At 42.3% G+C, this 10,352-nt stretch overlaps 2 protein-coding genes across 6 annotated transcripts; both read left to right on the top strand.

Moving 5' to 3' along the window:
* Window positions 1-2,496: 2,496 nt before the first annotated feature.
* Window positions 2,497-6,832, top strand: LOC115753510 (putative glucose-6-phosphate 1-epimerase). 3 transcript variants are annotated; one of them, XM_048276748.1, is made up of 9 exons: window positions 2,504-3,188; window positions 3,414-3,663; window positions 3,800-3,874; window positions 4,279-4,335; window positions 4,419-4,582; window positions 4,727-4,861; window positions 5,639-5,741; window positions 6,087-6,186; window positions 6,447-6,832. In XM_048276748.1, exons 2-9 carry the CDS (start codon window positions 3,553-3,555, stop codon window positions 6,653-6,655), a joined length of 954 nt encoding a protein of 317 aa, XP_048132705.1. In that variant the 5' UTR covers window positions 2,504-3,188; window positions 3,414-3,552; the 3' UTR covers window positions 6,656-6,832. The 3 variants fall into 3 exon arrangements, with proteins under 3 accessions (XP_048132706.1, XP_048132705.1, XP_030548000.2); XM_048276749.1 differs by having other exon boundaries at window positions 2,497-3,663; window positions 4,446-4,582; XM_030692140.2 differs by having other exon boundaries at window positions 2,504-3,663.
* A 906-nt stretch (window positions 6,833-7,738) lies between these two features.
* Window positions 7,739-10,270, top strand: LOC115753551 (NDR1/HIN1-like protein 6). 3 transcript variants are annotated; one of them, XM_030692201.2, is made up of 3 exons: window positions 7,739-8,092; window positions 8,580-9,328; window positions 9,874-10,270. In XM_030692201.2, exons 2-3 carry the CDS (start codon window positions 8,604-8,606, stop codon window positions 9,887-9,889), a joined length of 741 nt encoding a protein of 246 aa, XP_030548061.1. In that variant the 5' UTR covers window positions 7,739-8,092; window positions 8,580-8,603; the 3' UTR covers window positions 9,890-10,270. The 3 variants fall into 3 exon arrangements, with proteins under 3 accessions (XP_030548061.1, XP_030548060.1, XP_030548059.1); XM_030692200.2 differs by having other exon boundaries at window positions 8,574-9,328; XM_030692199.2 differs by having other exon boundaries at window positions 7,739-9,328.
* The last annotated feature ends 82 nt before the right edge of the window (window positions 10,271-10,352 follow it).

Raw genomic sequence — 10,352 nt, 5'->3', positions numbered from 1 at the left:
TTTGACTTGCGGTTGCACCATGACTCGTTTTTACGGTGGCCTATGTCGATGCAGGATTCTTGAGGTTAGCTTCCTTTGACTGCTTGGGCCAAGCACGGCTCAAAAAGCCATTTCTTTACTTTCGATTCAAAAGCAAAAGGAACATATACAGAGTGTGGCCACGTGTCGCTGCCTGGCCCTTCTCATCTTCCTTCATAATCGTCATCTCTTTCTAGTCAAATGCATTTTGTTCTTCCCAAGTTTTATTTCGCATCCCGAAGAGAGAGCAAAAAAAGGGTTTTATTTCGCAGGAAAGACTCCATTTTTGCGTGCTCATCCATCAATCTTGGACCTTTGAAGGCAGGGCTTCATGCCACGGTGAATTCATGCGAGGAACGAAAAGAGTTCATAAGACTATACTTACTGTTGCTGACGAGATAACTAGGACTGGTTCCGCTAATGTTCTCCCGAGATCCTCCACCGTTTGGACTTTGGAGCATTGTTGCTTCTTTGTTTGATTGACAGGCAGCCTGGTAGTTGGATTCTGAGTTTGACTGGGTCAAGAGCAGATCTATGGCTATGGAAGCTAGTGTTATTACTTTTCTGATTTACTTTTCTAATTTATCCTAAATTATTTTTTTAATCATGAAAAATCACAAACTAATACATTTATGATAAATTTACCCAAAATTATTTTTTTGACAATCAAAAACCTTAAATTGATAAACTAGTGATAAATTTACCCCAAATTAATTTTTTTGACCATTAAAAATTTTAAACTGATACATCTATAACAAATTTACCTTTCGTTAAATTGGGTTAATATAACGAAAAATCTCAAATTGATACACCTGTGACAAATAGATGGTGAAAACCGTAAAGTGGTCTGCCATGTGCCATCTAACTTCACAATTTAACGGTTAAATTTAAGGAAAATTAATCGAGAGCAAATTTGTCACTGGTGTACCAGGTTGGGGTAAATTTGTCACAAGTGTACCAGTTTGAGGTTTTTCATGGTTAAAAAAATAATTTGGGGTAAATTTGTTACTAGTGTAATAAATTTAGGGTTTTCCGTGGTATTAACAAAAAAAAAAAAAATACCTTTTGCATTCACAATTTGTAACACCTGGGGTTCAAGTTCTCCATAATGTGAGATTGGCTATTAAAGCAAAATTGTTACTGCTTCTCTGTCCCAGATTTGCGCGAATCGGATTATATACTTTAGTTGAGTGGTTTCTAGCCTAATGTAGTTTGGGTCGTGCCATCGTCGTTTCCCTGGGCTGGAAATATTTCGAGATGTTAGCTAGCGCATTCTTTGATTGCTGTGGTGGTCAACTGTCCTCGGGACGAGTATTATGTTGTTCACTGTCTGTTCCATGGAGTTGAGCAAGAAGATTTGCTCTTGCTGGGCTTGCAATGGGATTTGCCCCCACGTTCTTGAGCAGTAACAAGAAGAGCTTATCCAATGGCAAAAAGATTTTGCAACTTTGAAGATCCGTCTCAGCCACATGATGCAGATTTTCGCTCATGATTCACGTTGAAAGATCCCCAGTTTCCTTCGTCTTTCCTCTGAATTTCTCTCCATTATTCCATTAATTTAATCACCATTGCACGTGATCTTCCTAACACTCCCACCCCCCAAGGAAAAAGCTAGTCAATCTTTGACTCCCCCCACTTTGCTTTCATGATGAATTCAACCAAATTCCAGTTGGAGAAACCAACCTCACCTCACGTGCGTCCACCATAAGTGGAGGGGTGTTCCAGTTTTCTCCTCCTCCAACTTGGCTTTTCCTAGGTTTCTTGGTTCGTGCTTCACCAGTGTGTCCCACCTTTGTTCCCTCCACTTGCTCTGCTTCACATGTCAGCTTCTCCCACGAGTTAGGATGCTCTCATTGGATGGAAGTCATTGACGTTTCCAGGACATGGCGGTCTTGAGCTCGGGTGCATCCAAAATATTAGCCCGGAAAGCTGGGAATTAGGATCAAGCTCGCACTAGTCCCCCATTTTTCGCGACTCGTGATTCGTGCTTTAGAGAGAATTTGTCCTCAATACTGAATTTAAGCAGTCTTAACAAGAGTTTTCGGAGAATAAAACCAGGGTCGAGAAGCTGTCTCAGTAAGCCGAAACTCACTGGTTTCGTAAGTATTAGACAAGATTGTGGTCTAGCTAGATGTTATGCCTAGCGATAGGTTCTTGTTCAACAACTTTGAATGCTTAAAGTAGTAATGAGTGACAAATGCTTAAATGAGTAATGAGTGACAGTAAGCTTAATACTGTGCCCACTACAGTTTCTGGGTAAAGTAGAGTCTCTTTCATGGCCCAATTCAACCTAACAATCATCCATTTGAACAATTTTCCTTTTTTCTTCTTCCTTGCGGTGATCCATGCATGAAAACGACAATGCGGGGCAGTCCCATCCCCCGTCGAATTAAGGATTTTTCTTCTTTAGTATTTTTATCTGAGCTATGGTTGGGGGGAGAGAAAATGAGAAGATATCCACTGTTCACAAGACGATATAAAAAAGTCGAGTTGTCTCCATCTAAAAAAATCCCCCGAAATTCAAAAACTTTGGCTGCTTGTACAACGTACCATGTACCTCGTATCTGCACGTTCCTTCTCTTGCTTCCACAAAAATGCCCAGGTCCCTTCCCTCCCTCCCAACCGTCCACTTCTTCAGCCCTTTTTCTTTTTCCTTTCCTCCTCCTCTCGTTCCTTCAGATTGCAGTTTCGGTATTTAGTAGGAGCTCCTTGAACATATTTAATTCTTCGTCCAAAAAGCCATTTCATTCGGTGCATGTGTTCTTTGGCGTTTCATTTCAGTTCTGAATGGCCATTGCTTTTCCATTAAATTTCGTGACTTTTATATTCATCTCTATGTATACAGAGAAGGGCTTTCTCTGATGAAATTCCTGCATTCAACCCCCCCTTCCCGTCTCTCTCTCTCTCGCTCGCTCTCTCTGATTTGTTATTTTCTTGGGCTGTTCGGAGGAACTATAGATCCATGCTCCTGAACCGAGTGCTTCAACTCTTTTTGCGTTAAAAATCTCTCCTTGATCTGCTTTTGGGCCGTGGATTTGCTGCTTTTTTTTTTTTTATGTCAAGTTTCAATCTTGTCATAGAGAGTTTGAAGCTTGAAGGAACTAAAGTTTCACCGATGCTAACAGCTCATCTGATGGCTCTCTCTCCTTTCGGTGTCAGCTATTAATGGTGTGTTGACATATGTGGGCACTTGTTCAAGACTCCTGGGATAGATAGTGGTTTGGGTCTAGAAGGCCTTTGCCAAATGTTCTCATCCTACTGGAGCTTCTCTATGTTTTATGTTTAAGCAATTGAGGGTTCTGGGGATATGGGGCTTTTTTTTAATTGGATCTGAGGGTAAATGCTGAGGAAGCAAATGGTTGTTGGAAATTAGCTTTTAGTTCACGTGTTCACAGGTTTTGCTTAGAGAAGCCTCTGGTGCAACTCTAATGTTTCTGTGATGGGGTGAATTCTGTGATTCTTCACTGTCCATACGTGCCAGTTTCCTCTGAATTGTTTAGAACTCTAGCAACAGAAGCTCATCTTCCAATCCAAATGGAGCATTCTGCTGCTGTGTGGGATTACAAAACCGCAGTCGAAATGACAAAGGACTGGAATGGGATTGACCATGTCGTGCTTCGGAGTCCACAAGGGGCTTCATTGCGGGTAGGGATTGTGCATTTCACTATGGGATGATTGTGCTGGGATATTGAATTTTTGCACTTGAGTATTGCATTTTGTGTGCTTGGTCGTGCTCGACTTTTTTCAATCCTGTTGAGTGCTCCCATTTTTGTCCATGCAGGTTAGTATGCACGGAGGGCAGGTGACATCATGGAGGAATGAGCAAGGCGAAGAGCTCCTATTCACTAGTAGTAAGGTGCGGCTTACTCATTGTATTTGTTGGAATCTTTGAGCTCGATGCTAATTCCACTCTTATAAGTTGCAGAAATTAATGTGTTAGTTTTCGTTATCTACTTGCCTGTAAAGCACTCTGCTTGTACAGTGGGCGTAGCAATGTGAGCTTAGAACATCAATATAGTGGTTGTGCTCATCAACATTTAATGTGTTAGGTTGTTGTAGATTAATGCTTTCCATTCTTCAACTCGTGCCGTTTGAGGTAATTTGAGAATGACCCAATTCAACTGAGTTCAATATGGATTGTTGCTTTTTCTTTGTTTTCTGGGCTAAGCTTCAGCAAGAATTGCTGCTAAGAGGCAGGGATGTCAATGTCTCCAACTATAATCTCAGACTGATTAGCTTGTGTATTATCTTCCACTACAGGCAATTTTTAAGCCTCCCAAAGCAGTGAGGGGAGGAATTCCCGTGTGTTTCCCTCAGGTACTCTGCATATTTTGATCCAATATTTATAAAGAACTCGACGTTGAAAATATTTTACTCAACTTCTTTTTGAACTTTCGAAGTTTGGCAATTGTGGATTGCTGGAGCAGCATGGTTTTGCCAGGAACAAAATTTGGACAGTTGATGATAATCCTCCACCCCTGCCCTTGACTGATTCTCAAGGCAAATCCTTCATTGACCTATTGCTTAAGCCTATTGAAGAAGACGTAAAGGGTTGGCCTCATAGGTATAATCTCAATTGTAATTATCTCCAAACTCCACCGCCAATAACAATGCCTTGCGATGCTTTCTTTCTTCTTAATTAAATCTATGGCATGAAACATTATTGTTCAAAGGCTCCTGCTGATCGTTTTCAGATCTCTTGTTGCAGTTTTGAGCTTCGCCTTCGGGTTTGCCTTGCAATCAATGGTGATCCGAGCTTAATATCGCGAGTCAGAAACATCAATGGAAAGCCATTTAGTTTCTCATTTGCGTATCACACATATTTATCAGTTTCTGACATCAGGTATGGACCATTATTTGCTGATCATCTTGTCATTGGCCATAGATATGCTTTTTGTTAGAATATATAAATATTAAACCACGCCTTCTTCTATGAGCTTAAGCTTTTAGAGCGGTTAGGCGTGGTCCCATCAAATCTTACATGGTATCGGAGCGGGTGGTCCCGAGTTCAAATCTTTCCAGGCCCCTATTTGCCTCCCCAAATGAATATTTCCACCCTTAGTACTAGGCAAAAAGACCGGACTAAGCGTGAGGGGGAGTGTTAGAATATATAAATATTAAACCACGCCTTCTTCTATGAGCTTAAGCTTTTAGAGCAGTTAGCTGTGGTCCCATCAAATCTTACACTTTTATTACCGTCGGTAAATATGATATTCTGAAGAACCGGCATGGCATATGGGCTTCAGGTTTTCTAAGCTGATTTTGCAGGGTAACATCTTTTTTTCTATAATTTTTTACTATCATTTTCCATCAACATTTTTCTGGAATATGCTGTGATCTTATGAGTTTGAGGCTGCTATCTGGGGTCACCGAGAAGTTTTACCACAAAGCAATCAAAACTGGATGTCATATATGAAATAGCCATGACATCTAGGCAATTATGGGTGTGGAGACCTATAATATCGTGATGTTTGGAGTTCAAGCAAGCACGTTTTGCTGCAACACACTGTTTAGACTTGAAATGCACAAAAGTTTATAACACACTACAAAATGCAGCTGAAATGATAACAGAAAGTTCATTCTCCACGTAATAAAGCAATTGAATGTGCATCTGTCGCAGTGAAGTGAGAATTGAAGGATTGGAGACGCTTGACTATCTAGACAACCTTTGCCAAAGGGAACGCTTCACAGAACAGGGGGATGCCATAACTTTTGAGTCAGAGGTAAACATCGAAGTTTTTGTGTGATTCAATTCATTATAGCCAACTTCGTGCAATGGAGTACAGAGCTTCATATTCACTGGAGTTCTGAATTTCCCAAAAAGCAAGAAATGAAGGAGCATCCTCTTCAATGGTTCTGAAGAACCTAGAGAGAGGGCCTTTTCTATGAATTTTTTGGTTCTCAGTGAGAAGGACGCATTTATAGTAATTTCTGCAGAAAGAATGAGGAAGAGTGATGACGCCTGCATGTCGAAGTATTCTATTTGTGCCTCTACATGGATTTCCATGACCTTGCCTTTATACAGCCCATAATTAGTACGTTTTCTCTGCCTCACCCAATTCTGGCAGGTGGATCGAATCTACTTGAGTTCTCCAAATGTAATCGCGGTGCTTGACCATGAGCGGAAGCGAACTTTTGTGATCAGAAAGGAAGGTCTGCCAGATGTCGGTAAGAGCCCTTTCAATTAAGAAAAATGTCTTTGCATTCTGTTACACACTCCTAAAACATTAAGTGGGATACCCGAACCCGAGAGGTTGCAGAGAAACGGGTGCGAGTGCATGATATTAGTCACTCAAGTTTCTATTACGTACTCCTAAAACATCAAGTGGGATACTCAAACCTGAGAGGTTGCAGAGAAACAGATGTGAGTGCATGATATTAATCACTCCAAGTAGAATTATATAGGGTTATCTTGTTTGATTATGCAGTTGTATGGAATCCTTGGGAGAAGAAATCGAGGGCGATGGTGGATTTTGGCGATGAGGAGTACAAACAGATGGTATGCGTCAACGGTGCATTGATAGAAAAGCCAATCACATTGAAGCCAGGCGAGGAGTGGACAGGAAGATTGGATCTCTCGGTGGTCCGCTCAACTTTCTGCAGTGACCACCTTGATTTCCAAACCAGAGGCCTCTGAAGACCACCGAAGTCGTCGTGGCCATATTTATCTTTTTCCTGTCCTGTTTCTGATGGCAGAGAACCAACCCAAGGCATCGCTTTGGACCAGTGCTCAACCGGTAAGCCTGGGACAGTTGACAGTCCCATACCCGACTCGCCAGTGTTAGTACACTATTCCGGGCATGCTATAGAGATAGGAGTCCCATACCTCATGAAGTGTTTCACCTTACTGTGGGGACACTGTTGGTGAGGCTGGTAGATTAAGTAGTTTTGACTTTGGACGCGGTCGGTGCAGAAAGAATTGCAATAATTTTGCGAGAGTGGATTCGTCGGAAAATCTGCATCGAATAAAATCGGAATTGCAACTTTTAGCATACTTGGAATAGTCATATAGATGTCAGTATTACCATATTATGATTGAAGGGCTTCTGTAAGTATCCTTTCGTCCAGGTTCAAGCCTTTCCTTTTCTGTAGAATAGGTGGTTCAGAGTTCAGACTGCTTCCAACTTTTCTCATCACCCATTTGTGCATTTTTCATGTTTTTATCTTTGACTTTGGCAAACAAAGTACAAGGAAAAAAGAAAACAAAACCCTCATGACTTTGGCTCGTAGGTGATTTTAATTCCGTTTGCTTCGCTAAAAATGAATGATTTGGAAAACGTGTTCCTAAAAGTGACCGTTTGTAATTAGAAATAATTAGCTAATGAAAAATATTTTTGTTGTCGGCAACAGTTAATGTCCAAAGATGCTCGGGAACGATGGAAATGTCTTTCATTTGTTCGCTAAGAAGGTAATTTATGAACTTCGCATTTCTCGCTCCTTCATTAAAGATTGTTGTTCCCATCAAGGCATGTTAAGGATCGTCTCGAGGGCACTTGTCGAAACATAATTAATTTGAAATAATCCGATTTTGAAAGTAGTGGCTGTACATAGTAACAAAGCACAATTGATGCGGTACAAGAAGCATCAAAATTTCGATTATGAGTTATTTAACAAGGATTAATAGAATCTGAAGAAATTTTTGTTAACTCAACGGAAAAGAAAACCAAATAACAAGAAGAAGATCATAATAGAAAATTGATCAAACAAGAAGGGTGCAAAAAGTTGGGCGTTAGAACAAGGTGTTTGCGCCAAGTCAGCAGGAGGGCGCCGCGCGTGGATTTCGCGAACGAATTCCTGCCACTGCTCCTTCCCCGACTATGACATCCCCTGTTTTCCTCTGCCCCTTCACCCTCATATTTATTCACCACCCCCATTAGATTTTTCCTTTAGCTTCCTCTCTCTCTCTCTCTCTCTTTAATTTTCATATTCGTTATTGATTATCTTGTGAAGTTCACCACCTTTTCATCGGATCGAGATCTTTCCCCCCATTGAATTCTCCCATACCAACTTGCGTTTCATTGGTTTCGTTGTTTCTGCAGAATTCGGCACTGTTCCGGGTCGAGTCTTCCAAAAGGTCTGAATAATCTCTCTGCTTGCCATTTTTCTTTTGTGGTTCGTAGACGTTCCATCCCTATTCTTCGGAAAGGAAATCACATTATCGAATTCTTTCAAGAATTTAAGCAAGGCAGGCATGTGCCTATGTGAAGTTTGTGTCTCTGTTCCTTTCCAATGGATCGTACACAAAGCTGTTCTTCTTTTTCTGAGTGAGCTCGTCCATTTACCCTTTTGTTTATATATAAAAGATGAAAGTAATTTAGCGTCGACCATCATTCAATGGATTTCAACGGTTGCTTTCGATTGCAGAGCAAGGAGGAGGATTTGATCTTAGCTTCTCTAGTTGACACGATTTCGTTCATCGGGGCATTTGCATTGTTGTTTTCTCCTTCTCAATGAATTATTTTACATCTTTAAAGTTAGTATTTTTTGGTCGCGTGCAGCGCCATCGTAAATTGCTCATTTTTTCGGCTGATTCCGCTTCTCTGTTTTCAATGCAGAAACAGAGCATCGAACCGGAGAGCCGCCAAATGGCCGAACCACCGCAAATGCCGGTACTCCAGAAGCCACCGGGCTACAAAGATCCGAGCGTACCGGTCCAACCGCCCCCAAGATATCCGGTTAGCAAACCGGTCATGCCACCTTCATTGTACCCGAAGAAGAAGCGCCGTGGCTGTTGCCGCGCGTGTTGCTGCTGCTTGTGCGTCTTTATATTCCTCATCTCCTGCGTCCTCGTATTAGCTGGTGCGGCATTTTATGTCTGGTTCAGCCCGAGAATCCCGGTTTTCCACCTCCAGTCGTTTGAGATCCCCCGGTTCAATGTGACGGTCAAGGCGGACGGCACTTACCTCAACGCCCGGACCGTAACGAGGGTTGAGGTCAAGAATCCGAACGAGAAGCTGGGGTTGTACTATGGCAGGACCAGCGTGGACATCGGCCTAGGGCAGGACGGGGGGATCGCATTGGGGTCTGAGAGCCTGCCCGGGTTCATCCAGGGGAAGAAGAACGTGACGAGTTTGAAAGTGGGGACGGAGGTGCGGGACCAGCCGTTGGAGGACGGGGCGGGCGCGGATCTGAGGTCGGGGCAGCGAAGCAAGAGTTTGGTGGTGAAGGTGGCGGTTCGGACGAGCGTGGGGGCGATTATAGAGGGGTGGAAGGTGGGGAGGGTTGGGGTAAACGTCGAGTGTGGGGATGTGACGGTGAAGGATGTGGAGGGTGGGGACATGCCCAAATGCAAAATTAAGTTGCTCTATTGGTAAGTTTTAGTTGTGTTAGTTTCGGCGGTTCAATGCATTTTGTTGGTTCATCCCTCTTAGTACTGTGAATTGGACCGTATGTCAAATGCTTGGTACATGATGCATTAATGAGCAAAAAGCTTAGTTAAGACAAAGTTGTAATTAGGAGGGGGTTGCTTAGCCTTCACGACGTCTAAGCAAGAGTGTAGCATATATCTCGTAGTTTTGATCATTTGCAGTACCATCTACTAGTTCACGAAACGACAGGTTCATGAGTAATTAGGGTTCAATTTTCATGAGATCCGAAAAGGGCGCGTCTTCTTTTTGAAATTCGATAGCCTCGTCATTGTAGATTATTGCAAGAGATTCCGATCTAAGAGCCGAGGCCATTTCGATCTTTCATTGCATTGTTAAATGTTCTCCATGTCCTTAAAGAAGGCAACGACCCTAGTTTCATGCTCTATTCTGCCTCGACGCGTCGCTATTGGTAGAGTGCCGTGTCTAGATCCGGGTTGACTTATCTGACACCTTTGATTTCTGTTTTTTTCCTCGTGTTGGAATGCAGGATCCCCTTATATTGACATGATGATTACTGTCACGTGAAGATAAAAGAAGGAAGAAACAAGACCTGATAGAATTTGAACGACGACATTTGGTGACCCTTGCTGCACATGCCGCTGATTCTGATGTTACTTTTGACCGCATTAACCATAACGCAGCCGTTTTATGTTTTCCTTTTCAAATGTTTTTTCTCCATACATACAAGGGAAAAAAAAAAGAAAAAAAAGGAAAACAGAAGTCAGATGGCTCCCCACACAAGGGTTGAAGGAAGAGTCGAAGGTGGTGGGGTTATGCGTCTCGGCCCTTCGTCTCCTTCTGATGTAATTTACTGCACATAGCGAGCTCTTCTCCTATTTGTTATATTTGGCCTGTCGATGATACGGAGATCTCTCATGTGTTGTATGTTCTATTTAATCTATTAAACTATAAAGGAATCTTCGAGGGTGGTGTGGTGGCTGGTGAGGATGGAAATCTGGTTCTTCA

The sequence above is a fragment of the Rhodamnia argentea genome, chromosome 3 (assembly GCF_020921035.1).
Source record: "Rhodamnia argentea isolate NSW1041297 chromosome 3, ASM2092103v1, whole genome shotgun sequence".
NCBI lineage: Eukaryota > Viridiplantae > Streptophyta > Magnoliopsida > Myrtales > Myrtaceae > Rhodamnia > Rhodamnia argentea.
Note: the sequence above shows the minus strand (reverse complement) of the source record. Positions and strands in the feature narration are given on the sequence as shown.